This window comes from Mobula birostris, chromosome X, assembly GCF_030028105.1.
Source record: "Mobula birostris isolate sMobBir1 chromosome X, sMobBir1.hap1, whole genome shotgun sequence".
Lineage (NCBI taxonomy): Eukaryota > Metazoa > Chordata > Chondrichthyes > Myliobatiformes > Myliobatidae > Mobula > Mobula birostris.
This window is the reverse complement of record NC_092402.1, coordinates 59858683-59881923: the sequence shown is the minus strand read 5'-3', so window position 1 is coordinate 59881923 and position 23241 is coordinate 59858683. Positions and strand designations below refer to the sequence as shown.

General features: G+C 39.2%; 2 protein-coding genes across 3 annotated transcripts in view; both read right to left on the bottom strand.

Annotated features, from left to right (window-relative positions):
- Positions 1–559: 559 nt before the first annotated feature.
- spryd4 (SPRY domain containing 4) lies at positions 560–5170 on the bottom strand. 2 transcript variants are annotated; one of them, XM_072249155.1, is made up of 3 exons: positions 5054–5143; positions 2414–2572; positions 560–1409 (listed from the first exon to the last, which is right to left on the bottom strand). In XM_072249155.1, the coding sequence occupies exons 2-3, from the start codon at positions 2515–2517 to the stop codon at positions 869–871; spliced, it is 645 nt and encodes a 214-aa protein (XP_072105256.1). In that variant the 5' UTR covers positions 2518–2572; positions 5054–5143; the 3' UTR covers positions 560–868. The 2 variants fall into 2 exon arrangements, with proteins under 2 accessions (XP_072105256.1, XP_072105257.1); XM_072249156.1 differs by lacking the exon at positions 2414–2572 and having other exon boundaries at positions 560–1407; positions 5054–5170.
- A 1925-nt stretch (positions 5171–7095) lies between these two features.
- LOC140191605 (vitamin D3 receptor-like) overlaps positions 7096–23241 on the bottom strand; it is a 199691-nt gene continuing 183545 nt past the window's right edge. The window contains exon 9 of the mRNA XM_072249151.1: positions 7096–22057. Coding sequence (XP_072105252.1) covers positions 21795–22057 — 263 coding nt within the window. The 3' untranslated portion in view covers positions 7096–21794. The remainder of the gene's footprint in view (positions 22058–23241) is intronic.

The window sequence follows — 23241 nt, the reverse complement described above, 5'->3', positions numbered from 1 at the left end:
AAACTGGGATTACATAGACCCAAGGACCAACACTTGCAAGGGGAGGCTCCAGAGTCACAGGCTTGGAAGGAAGCTGCAAGACTGATCATTGTATGTCCGGATGGGTAGCATACTGTACAGAGTGTGAATGCTTGTATGTTGTCTTTGCAATTAGGAGCTCAAAGAAAGCTTTTATCAGTTATCAGTAGTATCACTGAAACAAGTGTGAGCTTGGCACACCTGCCACATATGGCTGGACCACATATAACATTGTCCAAAATTTTCTCATTTCTCCAGAATCATTCTGGAGATCACAGATAATCTCTGCTTCAATCTGCAGACCATCTTAATCCCAAAACAAAGAAAGTTTTGTTATTTTGAAGGGGCCATATAAATACAAGTTGTTGTTGCATAGATTTTTTTATATCACAGTACAACAGATAGAATACTAATGATTACAATTCCAGATGCCACTATCTCCTGTGTTAAGGAACTCATCAAAAAAAGTGATAAGGTTTTGCTTCGTTAATGTTCAGCATTTTCAGAATTGATTATGCAATCACCTAAAGCCAAAAGATAATACCTTTTCCTTCAGTTTATTGCTAACAAGGATCAAATTCTCATTATGTTTTGTTTTCTCTTTTTAAAAACTGTTTTCAACACCCTTGGCAGTGGAAATCACATAGTACTCAAAGCTGGATAAAGCAGTCACTTGTGCTTTCAAGATACCATACAAAGTCAAAGGATAACATTGCTTAAAACACTGCATATACAACTTTAACTAGAGCTAAGTTACAAAGAAGCCACATCTTTAAAAATGACTGACAAGCACACAGTGAGCAAAATGAAGGCCAGATATCAGGCATCATGACTGGCAGGTGAGAGAGATTCAGATGCCTTGTATAATGTCTAGGTCTGGATGTGTTAAGAGTTCTCCGTCCCAAAGTGCAAAGGCTGGAACAAGTGGTGTTCTGAACTCTGTTGTTATTGTGTCAACAACAGTAGGTTTCTCGATGTCTATTAAACTCAGCTTCTTGGCTTCACAGTCCAGGAGAAAGCCAACACGATCAGGCTTTCCAAAGAAGTTGACTGGTATCATCTCATTAGAGGACATTGAATACCACTTCTTTTGGATATAAGCATAGACCCAGGAGCTGTTATTGGCACCAATACATTCTTCACGGGACATGTTAATCTCTGCCACACCAATTCGGAACTCTTGTGAACGTTTCACTGTGACCTCCCAGTAATGCCTCCCAGATGACAGAGGCGTATCAGCCAACACCACAGCCCAGTCTGTGAAGCGTTCTGGGTTCTTCGGCACTTTGGTTGGGTCAATACCTATCATGCGATAGATGACACCCGTCTCTTTCTTGAACAGGTCCAAGCAACTGTGGGCAGTCTTCTCATCCAGTTTGAAATTTAAATCTGTAACATGAAAATAACATTATGTAACCCTCAGGCTTGACCAGCTCGCGTTCGTCTAGGGGAATCAGCCTGCGGCCCTGCCAAACGGGGTAATCACGTTTGTGTGGATGCTGTGTAATGTACCCCCAATGCAAAATATCAGACAGTACACCATATGCAATTAAATAATTAAGCTTTATAACTCTTACTTTGACTATGTGGTTAGTAGGGAAACAAAATATAAAAGAAAAAGGGCGCCAATCTTATTAAACACTCTGTGCATAATCGTTGGAGCTCACTCAGTAGTCTTCCTTCTACCATTTGATCTCCTCTGAGTGTCGCTGACCTTTGGACCCCCGCTCGGAGTCCAACCCGTCAGGCGGCCTACCGCATCTCTCCATTCGCGTCTTCTCTTTTCATCCCACTCACGCCTTCTGGCAAAAGCCCGCAAAACCAACAGCTTCCAGAATCACCAGACAGGGCAGCAGAATCCTGATTAGCTAACATGCATAATTATTCCCAGCCATAACCGAAACATTTCTGCTACAGAGAAACTATTACCTCAGCAGTTAACGTTACAGAGAAGCCATTACAATTACATACTGCTCTCCCCCCCAAGAAAAATCATTGCTTGGGGTACTTCCCCAGTTAGTCCATGCAAATCAATTCTTTTTACTTTTGTAATTACAAGGATTTGTCTCAGCTTTAATAATAGGGTACAGTGTGAGGAGGACATGGGTTCAAACTATAGAGGGACTGAACAAGAATATGGAATAGCTCTGATGTAGAAGGGGAAATACTGGAGAAACACAAGTTGCAGTTTGGGATTAAAGTTTGGCTGGATGACAGACAGGGAGAGAGGATCCTGATTACTGTCTATCATCGTTCCTCACATTGAATCAATGGATCAAGCCATAGCTCTGCAGTCTTACTCCATCTAGTTGAGGCTAATGGGGGAGGGGCAAGAGAGACGCTGGTGGCGGCAATTAAATAGCTAACAGGAGGAAGGAGCTCCAACAACTTATCTTCAGTAGGGTCCATTATTGCCAAGAACAAGGCTGAAGCATTCACAAGTGTTCGACCAGATGTGCCAAGTAGATGATCCATTTCAGCTTCCTCCTGAGATCCCATCACATAAACCCGTCTCCCCTCAACTTACTTCATTCCATGTGATATCGAGAAACAGCTGAAAGCAAAGACATTTATAGAACTGAAGAGCTGTGCTCCAGAACTAGCTGTGTTGTGAATGCCAGTGTTGTAACATGTAAAATTGCTTGTGTTCACAAAATGGAGAAATCCAATCAAGCCACCCGTTGCCTAACTACTCCACTCTCTCAGCAGCTAAGTAGTAGAAAATGTTGTCGACAATGCTCCCAAGTGGTACTTACTCACCAATAATTTGCTCACTAATGCCCTGTTTGGGGATTGTCACAATCTTAATCCACACATGGACGAAAAGCCTGAATTCTAGTGATGAAGTGAGAATAACTGCTCAATATTTGAACAAGTCTGGTGTCAAAGTGCCCTGGCATCAAGGCGAGAACATGCTAACAGCTGGAGTCTTTCCTTGTCTAAAGGAAGAAAGAGGCTGTGGTTGTGCCAGGACATCAATGCAGCGATTCCTTGGGGAAGTGTCCTGGGCCCAACCATTTTCAGCTGCTCCATCAGTGATATTACCATTGCCAATTTAACATTGTTAACATTCTGGGAGGTTTACCATTGATCAGAAGATCAACTGGACCAGCTAAATAGATACTGCGGTGACAAGATCAGAGGCTGGGAGTCCTGTGCTGAGTAACTCACCTTCTGATGCCCTAAAGCCTTTTTGCTAAGCACAGTGTGATAAAATCTCCTCACTTGAGTGCAACTCCAACAACACAAGAAGTTCAACACCATCCCAGACAAAACAGTTGGTTGGTTGCTACTTCATCAAATGCATTAAATGCAATTCAAAATTCAATATTCAATGACAATGAAGGAACAGTGATATATTGCCAAATCAGGATTGAGTGTGACCTGGAGGGGAAACTGCAGTTGGTGGTGTTCCCATGCACTTTGCCTTGTCCTCCTCGGTGGTTGTACATTGAGGTGTTGAGGGGTAACTTGAGTGAGGTACAGCAGTGCATGCTGTAGATTGTGCACACTGCAGTTACTGCATGTAAAACATTATGCAAATTTGGAATAAGCTAATGTAAAGAATCTGGAGAATATTACTCCTCCTGTACTTTTTAATTAAACCCTTCCTTACCGAAGATGAGCTTGGGAGTGGTAGAGAAACGTACATGCTAAATTTAGGGTGACATGCGGTGAAAAGTATGCCAAACACAGCCTGCTGTCCCAGCTGCAGCCTTTCAACTTGGCTCAGGTCAGCCTGGGCCAACTGCTCTTAGTACATGAAGTGCAAGCTGTAGATCAGCATTCACAGCTGCTTCCAGTTCACATGGAACATGAGCTAAAAAAAAGACACAGCCCATTGACACCTCTGTCAAAAGTTGTGTTAATGGACAAGGGAGGGGAGGTGACATGGTAAGAGGCTGACAACACCTTGCTAGTGCAAAGGATCTCTAGCTATGGTTTCAGGAGATGCAACAGTGAGTTGGAGGATTACTGCCACTGGCTCCCAATGCTGAAATAAGCAGAATTAAACTGATCTTTCCTACAAATGGTGTCCTGGATTTTCTTTGTCTACATGCATGAGTAACTTCAGCTGAAGCTGCAGTGGAGTACTGGGGAGCTCTGGACCTGATATTCCACTTTATAGGCATACAGCAAGAAAACAGACCCTTCAGCCCATTAAATCCATGCACATCATACACCCACCACTACACTATTCTCACCATAGTCTACCCCTCAGCTTACACATTAGGGGTAATTTAGCAAGGTCACAACACCCAACTAACTCACTACAACTGTGAGGCAGCAGTTGTGCAAGTATGCCACCTGATGAGATTTCTTTTAGTTAGATTTTAAACCGAAGTACCTATATACTCTTCCTTCTGGGCAATAAAGGTTCCATGGTTGAGGGGTACCCCTCAACAATGGTGTGGTAAGGTGAACCAATGGAGTGCTACGTGGGTGGCCAAAAGTATGGCTATCTAGAGACCATAAGGGGAACGTATGTAAAGGATTGAGAGTCATTGAATGGTTTATTGTATATAATTTTATTTTTGAATAAAGTATATTTTGAAATAAAAAAGGTTCCATGGCACTACATGAAAAACTGGAGTGAAATTATACTCTTATATCCTAGTCATACTTCTTGTTATTTAACAGCATAGAAACACAGAAAACCTACAGCACAATATCAACCCAAGGCTGAGCTGAACACGTCCAGAGGAGATGGCAGAGGCAAGTTTTTTACACAGAGAGTGGCAAGTGCGTGGAATGGGCTGCCGGCGACGGCATTATGATGATGAACTGTAGCTGGCGTTTAACATTCTCTCTTCATTGATTCAAATTGACCTGCTGAAGAGTTCCAGCACATGTTATCACATCACTGATTATGGGACTTTGTAGGTGCAGCTACAATGTTGGTTGTCAAACTAACATTACAGCTTCACCGTAGCAAGACGTCCATAAATCGAGTCTCTAACCTGGACACAGCCGGAATCGCACAGCATACGCGTCTATAGAAACGGCTGTGCCTCCAGCACCAACATATACTTACACCGTCTGTTCCAGCCGCACGGGAATGTCCTCCCCTGCAGCAGTCCAGTCAATCCGACCACTCCCCACAACTTCCTCGCCGCCGCCATCTTCCGAAGGGACACGCACACGACGTCATGACGTCACAGGGGAACAGAAGGAGTTTGTAACAACAGGAATTCTGCAGATGCTGGAAATTCAAGAAGGAGTTTGTAAACGCATTTTGTGTGTGTTGCTCGGGTTTCCAGCATCTGCAGATTTTTCTCTTATTTGTAAATGCGTCCGTGTTATTGCAATAAGCGCTTCAAGACGGCGTTGGTTTTGGCTGACTCGTATTTATTTCACATTTATCTCTTGATTGTTATACTTGAGTCGTTTGCAAGCACAGTTGATGGAGTAAAGGCAGGGAGCTCATGATTTCTACCAGAGCAGATCGACAGGACTGACAATTCCTGAAAAAGCTCAACAGATCGAAGGACCGTAGGTTGGTACTGGCGGGATTGTCATACTAGGGAATAAAACAATGGGCTGAATGGCATTTTGTGTCATAATTGATAGTTGGTTTATTATTGTAACGTACCAAGATACAGTGAAAATCTTGCTTGCGTGTTATCTAGGCAGATCGTTCAAGTACATTGAGTTGGTACCATAAAAGAACGTAGAATATAGTGTTGTGGTTACACAGAAAGCGCAGGTAGATAAATAAAGTGTAAGGGGCCATGATGACGAGGTAGACTGAGAGATCAAGAGTTTTTTTTAGATTATGGGAGGTCTGTTCAAGAGTCCAATAACAGCAGGATAGAAGGCCTTGAGCCTGGTGGTACAATTATTTCCAGGTAATTTTGTGTGAGTCACCAAATTCAACTTGGCACTTCCTAGTGTGAGTTCCTTGAGCGTAGGATGCTATTTTGCTTTCAGAAACATGGAACACAGGGAGGGGGGATGTTTTCCCTGTGCAGATCCCTTTTGGACTGTTGCTGGGCAAATTAATTCACACTGTCCTGGGATAGACTATTGTTGGTCACCTCCAGAACAACTAGGTACTGGTATTTACAGCAGAACATCAGACTGGGACTCTACCAAGTCCCATCTTGTGCATCACCCACTTCACATCCATGCTACAGACCTCCCCTGTTCACCCATTGTTGATTCAAAAGCATTCAAAATCATGGGTGAGGTTAATGTGTGCTGTGGCAGATCCATTTTTAATCTAGTCTAAGCAATATTCTTTCAGTCTCCCCAGATGACTCTTTGCCAACTCATCTGGTGGCCAACCCTTACTTTCCTGTCTTGATATAGTTTTCCTCCCAACATTAAACAGTCCCTGTCACAATCCTTCTGCTACCCCAATAGGCCCCTGAGTGCACTTCCTTCACAAACACAACACTTAAGAAGTTGGAACTTGTGAAAGAAAGACTTATGTGAGTTTTCTCATGCTAAATCTGTTTAATTAAGCTCAGTACATGGGCCCTGTGTTCAGCAGAATATTGATATCTTCAAGCATCAGATAAAGTTGTTGTTTGCCCTCTTTGGAGCGTGATACATGACAACAATGGGTCATCAGGATTAGGGGCAGAACAGTGGCACAAGTAGCAGAGCTGCTTCCTCACAACTCCAGCAACCCGGGTTCATTTTTCCTTTTGGTGCTGCCTATGTGGAGTTTGCATGTAATGCCTGTGACTGCATGGGCCTCTGGGTTCTTCCACATCCCAAAAAAATGTACAGCTTGGCCACTATGAATTTCCACCAGTGTGTAGATGAGTGATGGAACCTAGGGGAAGTGGATGGGAAGGTGGGGAGAATAAAATGGGCTCAGGTCGTGTTCAGGTGGGCTCAGATGAATCAACAGTGGTTTAAACATTTAAAGGCAGAGCTGATGTAAAACCAGGAGTTTTTCCTGGTAAGCTGCCACAGACCCAGAAACGGTGTCCTTAAAACTAAACATTGTTGTAATGAGGACAAATTGAAAATAAAGTTAACTCAGAGGAAGGGAAAAGCAACTTTAAAATTATGAATATGTCAAAAAAGCAAAAAGAGACAAATATATTTTTCATATATCTTTACTAGAGTTTCAAATTACATTCTCTGTACAATAATTCTTTATAAAGAATTACAATAAAGTGAAACAAAACATGAAGGAAATACGACACTTTTGTAAAAACAATTTAAAATGAACAAAACCAATTTGGCTCAAATCAGAAAGGACTCAAGTGTGAAACCAATCAACTGAAAACTAGATTTTTTTTAATAGATATAAGTAATAACAATATCAATTGCAGAGTGCTGGGAACCTTCACACACTGTACAAAACAACTATAACATTTGCAAGTTGAAGTGACAATGCAGAAGAAAACATGCAAGAAAACAAAGTCATTGCTTTTGAACATTCTCTCTCCACAGATTTTCAACTGATCTTTTTTCAGCACTTTCTGTTTTTACATCAGATTTCCAGCATCTACTATTTTGATTTTTTTTCTAAATAATATAGAAAAACAAGAGGATTCTAACATTGAAAACTATAAATAATATTTTTAATTTAGTTGTATTTGCAGAAAAGGAGGAGTACATTTGAATTTAAAAATCTCCAACATTTGCAGTTATAAATTTAAGCTAAAGTCAAACTCACTCTTTGAAATCAATAGGGTGCTATAGCTCATCAATTCTTAGTATTCAAAACATTCTAATATTTTTCCTAAACAATTACCACCTTCCCCTACCCTTCCTAAAAGTGCTAACTTGTAATGGAGTTTGGTACAAGTTTGCAGTGTCAGTAGACTATTCAACAGTGGGAATCATGGCAGACTATACTTAACACACATGAATCTCGCTCTCTCTCTCTCTCTCTCTCACACACACACACACACACACACAAACTAGAAATCTGACTCATTTCTTGTCCCTCTAAGCGGTCAATTGATGTCACAATTAATCCTGATAAGAGCAGCTACTTCAACAGAGACCAAGGATTATACCTGGTCTATTTGGCTCAGTACAATAGAATTATTTATCCAATAAACCATCAGGGTTGAGGATTGTCCCTGACCATTCTTCCATTTTTGATGTTGTGGCCTCTCCTTCAATATAAATGACCGCAAGGGATTTAAACTCAATGCTGAGGTACTGTTTAACGTCTTAGAGGCTAGAGAGAACTGGAGATTTTGAATTTGATTCAAACACCACGCATCCTTTCCAAATGTTTAAGTTATCAAGTACTGGAATCACATTTTATGAAATCCTGTAAACTTGGATTACCTTAAATGAATATTCTCAATATAATTTTAGGAGGCAGGGAATCTTCAAAATCATACCCTACTGATTGTTTTCAGTCTCCAACTTGAACTTTAGGGAATTTAGGGCCAAGTTGAAGATGCTATAGCCTACTGATTCTTTTTACAAAGAACATTCCACTGAATCATACTCTTTAACTATTATACTTTTCCTTATCCTTAAAAGTGCAAACTCATAATGGAGTATGACATTCTTAACAATTGACAGAATAACAGGAAACATAAAAAGCCAAAGACAACTGGGAGTTAGAGAATGGTGTAATTGAGGCTCTAAAAGGTCAGTCGTGCAGTTTGCTCCTCTGCAAAAATACTTGACAACTGTCAGGAACTAAAGAGAGCCAAGACAAAGAATGACAATCAATCCATGAAGGGGTAGGTGACATTAAAAAAATCTATTATTGTGTGGTTTGGAAATACCCAGAGGTAGCTGAAGTTAACACCTGTAGTAATAGATGAGTTCAATAGGTTCTGTGAACCATAGATTGAACATAAGATCCATGGATTCAATGGCTATGCTCGGACAGAGATATTTTTAAAAAATCACCCACAAGGAACAGTTATTTGTCAGTGACAATATTGAATCATGTTGTTCCAAGGTTGGATGAGTTTCAGGAGCTGGATTTTAAACATTCATCTTGCACGATTTGTGCAGGCCTCATTAGCTGCCAAAACATTCCTTAGCATGGCAGCTGAAGTGTCAATAATCCGATCTAAGATAAAGCACACATACTCTTTTGGTGCATACCTAAATGCTCCTATGCAAGTTGAAGTAGTTAATAATGGCTTGTCAGTGTATTTACAAACAGTATACAATGGGTAGTGCTGACATATGCAGATATCCAATTCCTTCACATTATGTGTGAGGTAGGTTATTGGTACATCCATCTTCTTATTCCATCTATTACATAAGAGCAGCCCTTTAATATTCTTATGTTGGATAGGGCCAACCTCTCTCCTCATGGAGTGTAGAGATTGTACACAATTTTCAGTTCTCAGCAGGACAATCAAATTCTGCAGAACATGATGACCACACATTTCCCTGACACTCGCATGTGATTTGATGAGGCCTGCAGTGGTTAGAGTGTGCTGCTGCTTTTTTCTGTCTGTCCATTTCTTTTCCTTATAAAAGCAACACAATTTGTACTGATACTAGATATGTGTAAAAGCTTTCAGACTGGTGTTTTTGTTTCCCAGAAATCATAGTTTCTCAAGCAACTTCTCGCACTAATTGGAACCTACCTATATGATTTGCATAATGTTTCCTGATGTATCTTTCATTAGTTGGTAGCTTATTAAGAAGTTCATTAGTAGGGCTACCAAGAATAATTCCCTCAATCTCAATGCTGATTGAGTGATTTGAACTACCAACCCACTAGAACAGAAATTCACATTTTTATCAAGATTCCTAACAAATTAAAATTAATTTTCAGCAAAGTAAAACAATTAAGGAAATATGCAAATAATTTGAAATACAGAATCACAGAGCTGTACAGCATAGAAATAGGCCATTTGGCCCTACATATCCACACCAGCTATTACACCTATCTATATTAATCCTATTGTCCATAGACTTCAATATCTTGTCCAAATATGCCTTACTGTTGTGAAAATATCTGTCTCCACCACTCCTTCAGGTAGTATACTACAGATTCCAACCACTCTATAAAAATATGGACTGAGTGGTTTTGAAGTAAAAAAAAATCTAGTGTAGGCAATGATCTTCGAATTCTATTTCTATGAATGAGTAAGACATCAAATCTTACTTCAGCTTCTCTCCCATGTATAATCATTTATTTGTGATATTTGTTAGCCCCATTCCCAATTTTTAAAAGCATGCAAAGCACTGACTTCAAACACAAACTTCTCGGATTGCCACTGATGGCAATGAATGGGTATGTATGTTGTTGCTTTCATTTCCTACACAAAATAATTATGTCTAAACATTTTCACTTACTGCCCATTACACCTACTGGTATTTATCTGGTAATAGGAGGGACCCTCTTTCCACACCGTGAAATCCACAAACTGACATGGTGCTCACCCAATGGATGTGACAAGAACCAGATTGACCATTTGATGATCAATACTATGTGGTGACAATCCTTGCAGGATCTAAAGATGAAGAGAGGGGCAGAAACAGGAAGTGATCTTCACCTTGTTGTAGCAAGGATGAAACTCAAACTGATGCACTGGGACCAGAACACATGTACAATGACGTTTTGAAGTTAAGACACTCAAGGCCACAAGTGTAAGATCTGCCTTCACCATTCAGCTTAAGAACAGATTCCAGGCCTTGCAAGACCTTGAGGAGGATGTGTCATTAGACAGGATTGACACAATGTGGAAATGGACTGCTTCAGTCTTCAAGGAGAGCAGCAGCAAGGCTTGTCTAGGATACAGAGCTGGAAAGAAGAACAAAGAAAAGATGCAGCAGGAAACATGGGCAGCCTTAGAAGGAAGATGGAAAATTAAGAAAGTGCTAGATGCAAAGTCAATAAGACTTAAGGTGAAACTTCAACTAGCTAACAAAAAAGTGAAGAGACTTGTAAGAAAGGATAAGAGAGTCTACATGGAAGAATCACTTCACTGCAGGCCAAAGAAGCAACCAATCAAGGTGACCAGGTAAATATATACAAGATTTCAAAACTGGTACGTGGAAAGTTCCAGGCCAGATCTAGTGGTCCCGCGTGAGACAAGAACGGTCTGCTTTTGACAACTGAGAAAGAGCAAGAAGCACGATTTACAGAGTATTTCAGAGAATTACTGAATAGACCACCACCAGAGGAAGAACCTAACATACAAGAGGCAACAGAGGGCCTCAACATCAACACAGATCCACCCAAGAAATAAGAGATTGTTGCTGTAATTAAATCATTAAAGAACAGCAAAGCTCCAGGACATGGCAATTTGAGAGCCAAATTGTTCAAAGCTGAACCAAAAGTTGCAGCAGCCATCCTGCAACCACATCAGGGAATGGAGACAAGTACCTAAGGACTGGACAAAGAGGGTCATTGTTAGGATCCTCAAGAAAGGAGCACTAAGTGATCGCAACAACTGGCATGGCATCACACTTTTGTCAGTGCCCAGCAAGATACTCGCCAAAGTGATTGTCCAACAGATTACAGATGCTGTTGATATGTGCTTGAGGAAAGAGCAAGCTGGCTTCAGGAGAAATAGAGGCTGTTTCAACCAGATCTTCACACTGTGTAACATTACAACTATTTTCTCTAGTGCATATTTTAATGTTACCATCAACAGACTGGAAATTTTAGATTAATTCAATACAAATCTGCACTGTAATTCTTACAGGCAAATTAATCGCCATTCCTTCACTGTTGCTGGTAACTTTCTTCCTAACAGTATCGAGGGGTATACCCACACCTCGACAACTGCAGTAGTTCAACAAGGCAGCTCACTGCTGCCTTCTCAAGGGCAGCTAGGGATGGGCAATTAAATGTTGGCTCAGCCTTCAAACTCCACATCCCTTGAATGGATATAAAAACAGAACATTTACTAAGCATCATTAATTTCAATCAAGTGAGAATTCAGTATCAAGTACAGAGAATATCTTATTCTTTTTCAATGTTAGCTCAGGTCCATGTTGGAGTCCAAGATTCTTAATTAATTTACATGCACCATATACAATCATAGGAAGGAATGGAAACACAATCATTTGACCTGATTCAGTCCAAGATCTCTCTGACTATACATATAGCTTTAAAAAAAAAACAAAAAACAGGTCCCATGGAACAGGGGTATGAAAAGAACGAGGAATATTTTAAAAGATACACTTAACTAGTCAATTTTGATATTCCTTAAACATCTGAAGATTCCCATCCCATCTCAATCTCTTTGCAGAATTGCTTCCCAAGTCTATGTTTAAAAGTTACTTTATTTCATTAAGGCAACATTGTGATAGGAGTAATAATTCCGTTAAAACAACATGTAACAGACACAAATATCCTAATATAAAATTCTACAAATTATATCTTATACATTGCACTTTACCAGCAGCACCCTTACCCCGACTTATATTAACAGTTGACAGTAGTAAATAGAACTTCATCGCCAAAAGTCACTTTCAGCGAAATCCACCCTTATTTTCCCAGACGACTATTCAGTCAAGTTAAATTAACTATATTCATTTCTTCAAGCATTTAATTTTGAGGTTATTTATTTCACTTATTAATAAACTGAATGACTAATTGCTGGATCTAATTGTCAACTTACTCAAAATGTACGTGAAATCAAAGAATTCTATGAAGTCAAAACAGGATGACCAATGGGAATTGTGTTAATATATTGTCAATTATTTTAGAATATTGAGTAATATTAAGTCAATTAACTTTATGCAGATTACTACAGATTATTTTAATTTCTTATATAAAGTGTATTGTCACAACATCTCAATGATACAAATGCTTTACAGCATTTTAAAAAAATATATAGATGTTATCCAAGAGTTTTCTTCCAGGTTGATAATCATCTTTGTTCTTACATTGTATTAATGGCTGTTTCTTTTGCAGGGGAGTAGGTGCCGATGGAACAAATTCTATTTCCACAAACTTTAATCTATAACAATGCCTCAAAACATATGTGATTTTGATCAACTATGGCAATTTATTCACATATAGTGCCAAGAATAAATATATTTAAACTCAAACATGTAGCCTGAAAGGAACTTTGAGGGAGTGAGTGACAGATGATCTTCTATCAGATTATATTGTGAATAAACGTAAAGATGGAGACATCTGTGTGCCATCACTATTAGAACAAACTGCAAGGAAAACTGAGTGAATACTGTAAATGCTGTAAGATACGTATCAATTTAATATTTCAATTTCTGTTAATAATTTCACACAGTATCTTCTAACTGTCCCACATTCCAAAGGGTGATATCTCAATCATCTGCATTTGTAATTCACTACTACATTTTGTATGAGGCAGAAGGATTCTAGAGCTTTTGGTAACTCAAGCCTTCTGACAGCTTAAAGCCAATTTGATGAAACTTTGCAGTATTCAAGTTTCAGTAAATAGGCAGCAGTGGGGTGGGTGGAATGTGAAGGACTTGTGATTGGTAAGTCAAGTAGGCTTAGATGTCACATTAGGGTCTGGGTCCACAATTGGCGGCTGGTTGGGGCGAAGTGGTGGATGGTGGAAGGAGGGGAGGGTGTGACAAGTGTTGAGTCAAGTTGTGAACATATCGAGTGATATGAAGAAGAGAAAGCAAAGAAACCCCTCCTGAGTCAAATTCCTAATGTTTGGCTGGGTCCTGCTCTGAAAACAGTGCAATTCCAACCTGATTAGGCTAAGAATGCTGAATGGTGAAAAGTACACTACAGAATCACAGTGATTAATTTCTTCTGGCAAAACACACAAAATGCTGGAGGAATTCAGCTGGCCAGGCAGCATCTATGGAAAAGAGTACAGGCGACGTTTTGGGCCAAGACCCTTTGGCAGGGTGGAGAAAAAAAGACAAGGAAACAGAGTTAGAAGGGAGGGGAGGAAGAAACACAAGGTGATAGGGAAACCAGGAGAGAGGGGTGAAGTAAAGTGCTGGGAAGTTGATTGGTGAAAGAGATACAGGGCTGGAGAAGGGGGAATCTATGGAAGAAACAAAAGGGAGGAGCACCAGAGGGAGGTGATTGGTAGGTATTTAGATAAGTTGAGAGATGTAAAAGGGGATGGGGAATGGTGGAGGAGAGGGGGGAGAGCCATTACAGGAAGTTCGAGAAATCAATGTTCATGCCATCAGTTTAGAGGCTACCCTGACGGAATATAAGGTGTTGCTCCCCCAACCTGAGTGTGGCCTCATTGCAACAGTAGAGGGGGCTGTGGGCTGACACGTCAGAATGGGAATGGGAAGTGGAATTAAAATGGGTGGCCACTGGGAGAGCCGTCTGCCAGAAATTTGATTCATGACCAAATGTGACACACAAAACACTGGATGAACTCAGCAGGTCGGGTAGTACCCATGGAAAGAAATGGACAGTTGATACTTAGGGTCGAAACCCTTCATCTGGACTGATGAGTTTGCACATTCTCATAATGACTGCATGGGTTTCCCCTGCGTGCTCCAGTTTCCTCCCATTTCCCAAAGATATGCAGGTTGGTAGGTTAACAGATTGCTGTAAACTGTCCCAAGTCTGTGGGTGGTGGTAGAATCTAGGAGGAGGGAGTAGGCAGTTGAGGGGAACGTGAGAATAAAATGAGATTAGAATAGGATCAGTGTAAATGGGTAGTTAATGGTAGGCACAAACACAGTGGGCTGTTTCTATGCATCTCAATTACTGTAACTCAAACTCAGAATTAAGATTAGGAACTATTAATCTGTCTCCAAAGCAATAGTCACATGAAGCAAGCATCAATCATTGGTAGCTAATAGTATGTTGATTAACATCTAAGAAATTAATAACTGAGCACCTATTGCAAATTAATCAAAATGAAGTTCACATCAGATGTTCAGGAACAGATCAAGTCAATGAGTATTGTACGAGCAGCATATGAGTCAGTGATCCTGCCGTAAGATGTGAATAAAAGATCAGAAAAAGATTATTAGCAGACATTTTTTTCAGAATAATGCGATTGAAAATTAATTTTATCCAGATGAAATTGTGGTATCAACTGTTTCTGAATTTTTTTTTCATCACTATAAATTTAACTGAACCTTCTTTCCTGGTGTGAGTTACTTTTGTGTGCCCAACTTGATTTTCAGGTCAGCTACACAGAGGGTGAATATTTGTGCAATTCCCTTTCTGGAGCATCATAAGGGAACTTGGATCATGTTGTTCCAGGAACGATCATCATTTGGTACTCGAGGATAACTAGGCTTTATCACTGTAGTCCTGGATTGGGATGCCTGTAAATCCCAAAGTTACTTTGCATCATTTTGGACATTTTTCCCAACACATTGAACTCCTCACCATTCCCACTCACCCCCTCCCACCCAAGATCTCACTCATGTCTCTTTAGGCACACACAAATGATGCAGGGTGCAAACTCCATCCTACCCCTCCCAGCCTTACTCTTTCTTATATACTCTCCTCAAATACCACCAATCCCTTCACCCAACTGCAATCTTTCTTGTAAACCTCCCCCAGTTCTGATCTTTCTGCCTAACCACACACCTAATAAGTTGGGCCTCTTACTTTTCTCACCAAACTTGCCCTGGTCCTACCAAGCTAATAACCTTTTCCCTCTCCACAATCTCCCTGTAACCAGCACTAGTTCTGGTTGGCAGATTTCTAAACGCAGTTGAAATATGCAGTACAATGTCCCAAACAGCTCCACTGCCAATGATTAAAGTTTGAAATATAGTCACTGTTGTCACATAGACAAATTTAGCAATGAAGTTCAATAAGGAGCAACAGAACAAACGCTTGGGTAACCCATGCTTTGGCAATATTGCTTAAGAGACCAGAACACAGACAACTTTACAGGTGCCATAAAATATTTTATATGTAACTGTACTGGTTGAAGCATTAGGTCTCTGATAATGGACTAGCTTAATCAGTTGCAGAGCTGGAAATAATTAAAATTATATTACTTGGCCAAAGTCTAAACGATAGTTAAGGTGGCAGATAGTGCAGACCAAATGCTCCAAGAAAAGAATCTGAGGTTTAGTTCATGCATGGGCCAACAGTTCAATGTGAGTTTAGTATCTAACAATATATGGATGAGGTTGATTTATGGAAATCCACCATGTTCCACATAAAATGATTAAAATTAAGGCACTTGACACAAGATAGGTGGTAGCACTGTGGTTCTTTTTCATTTTAACGCTGTCCTAAAATCTTCCCTTCTGGAGTGCATAGTGGGTGCGATAACTAAAATATGCACACAGTTGTCATTAAATAAAAATCAAGATACATTTGCAGAGCTTAATATTAAAGGTAAACATCTAATATGAAAGAAGAAAATTCATTATTGTGCGCCGAGGCTCTCTGTCTTACTTAATTATCAAAGAAGCTATCTTTGCAGTTCAATGAAAATCTTGGGAGTCCTACGGAATATGTGACTCTTATGGCTTGGGGTAAAAAAAATCCCCTCCACTGACCCCAGTCAAGGATGCAACTATACATTTCTCTATTCTTCTGGCTTGGCTGTTTTTTTGTGTTTAATGTTATTTAAAGAGGAAGGTGTATAAGATTGCAGCTGGAGCTTGTGAGAACACTTATGTGCTGTTTTATTAAACTTGTGCTCAAATAATTAACTTCCTTATAATCAGCAATGCAGATGATCGAGCAATTGCTAAAAATATACTTCCTAACACCATCCCAGCTCCAAAAGAACAAAATATCTATTCAGTGTCATGTGATCTACATCTTCCATCTAGTGTAGTTTGAGTATAATCTAGTTTAACAGATTCTGCAGAAGTCATTTATCTTTAATATATCTTATATTATGAGTAGGCTGTGTTATACACTCTTGTATAATACTCCTGAACCTGCATTCTGGCACTGGTTATTTGTGATACGAAGGGAGGCAAAGTAATTAGTCACTGAACATGTGGTTTAAATGGGTTGGACCATAACATTCAAAGGATAATACAAATCTATCTTCTCCTGTTACTACATTCTTCATATACTAAACTAGTCATCTCTATTCCATTCATGTGAGCTGTTCGTAACCCGAACAGTTTGCAGGATGGAAATGCAGCTGCAAAGCCAGTACCCACATGCAGAAGATGTCTACAGACTCACAGCAGCTGGTAAACCCATTCCATCAGTCTCCCAAATGCTCTTTCGTATGTACGGGCTGTATCTGTGTTGGGTGTTCGTAAACTGGGAGGGATCGGTAAAGTTCCAGAGAAAGTACAAAGTATTCCCTCTTGTGAAATAGCCAAAGTACCAGCTGGGAGCAAGGCATTGTCAAAGGCATTACCTTGGACTGCAAATAAACTGAATTCACAAAATATTTGTGATGGTTTAGTGAAGTTATATATGTTCAACATTACATCAGAATGTGAATCTGACAGATGATAGGAAACAGCATGAAACAACCAAACTGTTCCTTAAGCTGGCACTTGGGCTCCTCTTTGTATAATGGCAAGCAGAGACCATACATACAATCAATCCTATTCTTAGTTACTGGTTTCCTTGGTCTTTACACAAGAGGAATTAAATATGCCGAAAATATGCCTACACTATTAAGTGCAAAGTGCAGAACTTAGGACTTTGTGAGTATTCACATAGATAAAATGAAATTCTACTTCTGGCTTCTATGGCGATAGATAAAAATGAGATATATTTTTCCATTCTTATAGAGTAGGAGGTAACTTGAGGTAAAAGCCCACTTAAGGAAACTAAAAAGTTAGCACAAGGCAAATTAAATTACTAAAATATCGGTTATTTTGTCCAGAGGTAAATTATTCCTTGAGTGAGACTGGAGAATTTGTTTCAAATTTTGGAAAAGATAGCCAATGCAAGGAAGAAATAACAGTAACTGCTACATTGGAAAAGATTCCGCAGCTTTATGTAATATCACAAGATACCGAGAGACAGGGAATGTCATTTGACCCTTTTAAAATCATTTATGTAAAAAGACTCAAAATTATTCCCCAATGCAGATTGCAACTGTTTCTTAAATGATTTCAGAATTATAGCCCTCCAGGAATCCCCATGTTAAATACTCTGATCAAAATCTTAAATTTACCTTTTATTACTTTGAATAAGTCTCATGCTATCAATTTAAATAGGGAATCATATGTGACATTCTTCACTTTAATATGAATACACTTAATATGATTTCTCTAAATCTCATTGAGCTGGGCTGTATTGTTGTGTGGTAAGAAGATGTGGAATGAAGCAATACAGACATCCCCCAAAGGATTAACATTATAAAAATAACTTTAGCAGAAGAAGATCTATGTAGCAATAGGCAAATGAGTCATTTAAAAAATTCCTACTCTGCCAAGTTATGAAAACAACTTGTGCAGCTCCTGGCTTAATAGAATATAAATTCTCTTACGTTTTAAAAAATAAAGATACAATTGTGTAATATTTGGGAGAGGGATGTGGAAGGATTATTGTTAGTTCATTAGGAACAGATGTATCTACATGTGACCAGGACATTAAAGAAAAAGCACCACTTCATTACAATTCAATTGCAGATTTGCCCATCATCAGCATAAACTATTAACTTTGTAGTCAAGCAAGCCATGAACAATGCAGCAGGATGCTATTTACATATACATTGAACAAATATCTTCTAAATCAGAAATAACATTACACATTTTTACACCTACAGAACAGAGCTCATAAACAGAGGCTCTGTTACTTTTGGAGGAGGGGATAAAAAGCTCTGCTCTTAAAGTAAAACTCTCTTATTTTACCCAATAATAACAACCTTCTAGAAAATATACTTCTCTTTTTGTATAAGATAAAACTATACATTTTACAAAATATAAATTTACTTTCCTTATTTTTATTTGGTAAATTTATTTCTCCCAACCCAGAATGTCAGTTTCCAAGTATAAAGCATGCTGGATGAAAAAATAACCATGTATTCTCAGCTACTTTTGGATGGTTCACACAGGTCTCGTCATCTTGTGCTGAAATTAGGTTACCTATAGCCTAGAAATTCATGTGAATCCAGCAGTGGGGCACCAACAATGGTGACTAGTGGTTGCGGGCTGCAGCGGTGGTCAGTGAGGAAAAAGATCGAAGGGGTGGTCAGGACACTTGGGGAGGTTTGGAGAGAGAGTAGGTGATTGGGTGGATTGCAGTCTTGGTATAGATAGGGATAGGGTAGAGGGGAAGGAATTAGTGCAGTTTGGGAGTTGGGGGAATTATGGCTAGAGTGGTTAAAGCCAGTTGAGGGCTGCACGTGGATCTTGTGCATGACTATAATGGAAAAAATCACGTCAGAGATGCAAGGATGATTCAGAACTGGATATGCTCGATTGAATTCCTGCAAATGATCTAGAAATGGTTGCTACTGCATTTCATTCCAGAGGAAAAACTCTTTTCATTACGTGATTGAATTTCTAGTCAATGTCCATTATAATACAGCCTCTAGAGGTTATCTAAAACATGCTCCAATAGAAATAAAACAGTCAGTTTTCCTAACTGTCAACTTGCATAGGTTCAAAAGCTGCTTCTTGCCCATGGTATACTTTTACATGAATGATATAGAGATCCATTATGAAGTATATACCAGTATGAATCATTTTCCCAGGGTTGTCATCACACACTCTGGAATCATTTTTATCCCAATAATGTTTAAAAATTTGCCTATTTGTTGATAAGTGCTGTTTGTTTATTTACTCAAGTAAACGCAATTTCTTGATGTCATTCATACGTTCTATTCAATTTTAATTTCAAATTTCCCTTTTCAATATTTAAGGCAGTAAGAATCATTGCATCTATCATTTGTAATTGATTTCAAAAATAAAGTTTAGAGCAAGTGCAGGACACCCATATAAGCATCAGCCAGTTAGACACTGGCTAGGAAGGATTGTCTTTTGCAAGTTACTAAGATTCAAATCACTAGGGTACCTATTTGTATATTTTCAACTCCCCGAGTCTAAATTCAGCACAGTACTCGATATAAGCGAATATACCACAAAGGTCAAAACAGAGATCTCTAAACATTTCTATTTCTTTAAAACCTGAAGGGAATGCGGTTTCCTGAGTATGAAACAATGTTACTTGCTTCCAGAGAATAAGTGCATAGAATGCCTGCTGCTGCACAGGAACTCTGGCTGATTGACAGGGTGGGATATTCACAAGCAAATCTAAGTACTACAACTGTTTTATGTACATATAGAGTGAGTGCATATTGTGCAATATACAGCATAGACAATAAGGTTACAATCTGTTTGACAGGTCAGCCTGATGTCATGCAGCATTTCCAGGTCATTGTAAAATCCACAGTAAGAGAGAATTATTTTAAATATTAATTGCTTCCCCAATCATTGGAAAGTGGAGCAATGTGTATTCTTCCTGTCTAATAATTTTTACCCCTTATCTGAAGGTGTGTACTCACTTGGGGGTACAGTTCTACAGTCACCTTTTGCCTTGCACTGCATAACTCAAGAGATTGTTTTTGAATTAGTCTAAATGGTTAGTGGCAACTGGAGATTCTACTATGAAAATATTATAAGACTCAAGTCTTCATCCAGCAACATGCTATTCCAGCTGGACCTACACTTATCAGGAGCAGACATTATTGTTTACCTCTCTTTCAGCTGAAGGTGTTAAGACCAAATGCCCCTACCATAAGTGGATTAACTAATTCAGTACAAAGCAGGAACTGAACACAAAAATCTCTGAGTTTAAAAACCAACATTCACAGGATACATTCTTGAAAAGCAGGAAAATCTAAACTGAAAATTTTAAATAGAATTCATAAAAATAAAAGAGTGTTTGGCATCATGTGATATATGATCCAGATTTGATGAAAGTGTACATCTAGTTTTGTGAAAAAGTTGATGAAAACTCAGCCCTTCTTCCCAAGGGTGTGTAGAAATACTGGTGACCTGAGAGGACATTAAGAGCCTCCCAAGATTTCAGCCGCAACTCCCCAATTAAGTATTAGAAATATCTTTAAAAAATTATACATTATATAACTATATTTTAAGTTGGACTTCAGAAGTGCAGATTATAACAATTACTACATCAGTTTACTTTCAGTCACCACCAGTGACCAACACGTCCTAACACTTGGAGACCAAGAGGTAGGTATTTTTTTTTTGCTGGCATTTAGAAATAGTACAAGCTTCCAAAGCTGCACTTGATATTTGTAGTAGTTTGTACTGAATAAGGGATGGACAATGTTGGTTCTCTTGTCTTTGAGAAGGAAAATTGCCTCCTCTGAATCTAACTTGTGTTTCGGGATTTCTAATAAGTTAAATATTAAGAATGTAACTGTAAAAAGTCTTTCCTTTCCAAAGTTTATGGGCAACATAGCCAAGGCTAGCAAAAAATGTTTTTTTTATTGTTCTGAAGAATAATGCTACCTGACCTGCTGAGTACTTCTAGCAGGTTCTAGTTTTATTTCAGATTTCCAGCATCTGCAGGTTTTTTTTCATTTAATGGTAAACTTTTCCCTTGCAATAACTGCACATACTTGTTACGTGCTGCAAGCAATGATGGGTCACAGTATTCATATTGTGGCTAGTTAACATATCAGATGCATGTAGCTTATATACAATAATATATCAATATTTACCATATTTCCTATCATTGCTCTTGTATAGTCGCATGTAAAAAGTATGTATCAGTGAGGGAGAAATCTACCATTATTATTGAGTTTACATTGTACAGCATCTGTGCAGGTGGCAATTATTTCAGAACTTTGCAAATACCATCCCACCTCTTCTCTCTTTAAATCAGTGGTTTAATAATTTAGAATTGCTTAATCAGTACCATATTTAATGACTGGATTCTTAGTTTTCAAAGGAAATGCTGTGGATGCACCACCAAGCCTGCTACCCTGTGCAAACCAAGTAAGTTAGAAATGAAAGAAAGTGATTCACTTCTCTTCTTCTTTATTAAAGACCTCAAGCAAAAGTGGTGTAAGTTGCATGGTATGTGCAGGATTAAAAGACAGAAACTGGTACTGTTTGGAGTGCTCCTCACTCAGGCTCCGGAGGTCTGTCAGCTTCTGGATCATCTTTGGATACAACAACCGATTACTAGGGGATGGATGCTTGACCCGAATGTACATCTGCAAAGTCTCAGACAGCCTATCTTGAATATGCTCCACTTGAGCACGGTCCTGTAATCCAGGACGATCTGGAGATGCAGACACGAACAATAGGTCATAAAACAGATTTCACAGTGACATAAACGCAAAGAAGATGATAGTGTCAATCTTGAATAAGTTATGTTGTGAAATCTATTCTCATGCTTAGGGGTCCAATGCGTATTCTGGGCTGGCATGCCACTGCAAGTTGAGGGAGCGTTATACTGTCAAAGATGCTGTCTTTCATGTGAGACGTTAAACTGATGCCCCATGTTTCTACTTAGTTATGACATTATTCAAAGAAGAGCAGTAGCCCAGTGCCCTGACTAATATATACCAAAAAAATACCAATCTAAAAAACATCAATCAGGTCATTACCACAGGATTTTGCTGAGCAGGGGACACAGAATGGGAATGACTAACCTTGCTAGAAGCTGGAATGCCCTCAATGACCTGAATTAGCTTTTTCTGCATTGTAACAAATTTATGAATCTGTGGTTATTGTGATGATGATGCTTCAAAAGTACTTAATTGCCTTTGGACTGCCGATTTAAATGTAATTGCAGTAAACTCTTATTTATCTGGGATTTATGCATCCAGAATTCTCATACAACTGGCACAAATTTCTAAGAACACCACTATCACTGGCAGTCAACCAGAAAGAAGAAGAAGAAGAAAGCCCTTAACTCCGAGTGGAGTCATCGCGATACTGTCATGACGGCGTTTTTTTAGCAGGCTTTCTTATTTTTACGAGGACAAGTTGCTAGCTCGACGCTCAACCCAGCACGGATGGAAAGCGTGCAAGGGAGCCAGCTGGATTCGAACTCAGGAGCCTTTGCTCCGAAGTCCAGCACTGATGCCACTACGCCACCAGCCAGCAAAGTCAACCAGTCTTTCCACTCTTTGCTTCTGCCAATTAGCCAATCTTCTTTGATGCTAGCATCTTTCCTGTAATGTTTATTCCAGGAAATAATGTAACACTTTAGCAGCCACATGTGCAGCATGAAGCCTTCTGAAAATCTAAGTAAACAACATCCACTGATTATCCTTTGTCTATTCTACTTGTTATTTCCTCAAAGAATTCCAACAGATTTATCAGGCAAGATTTCCCCTTCACAAAACCATGCTAACTTTGGCCTATTTTGTTATGTGTCTCCAAGTAAACCGAAACTTGGCTTTCAAGTACGAATTATGTTTCAGGCAGAATACCTGAACCAACCCGTTGTTGGCAATG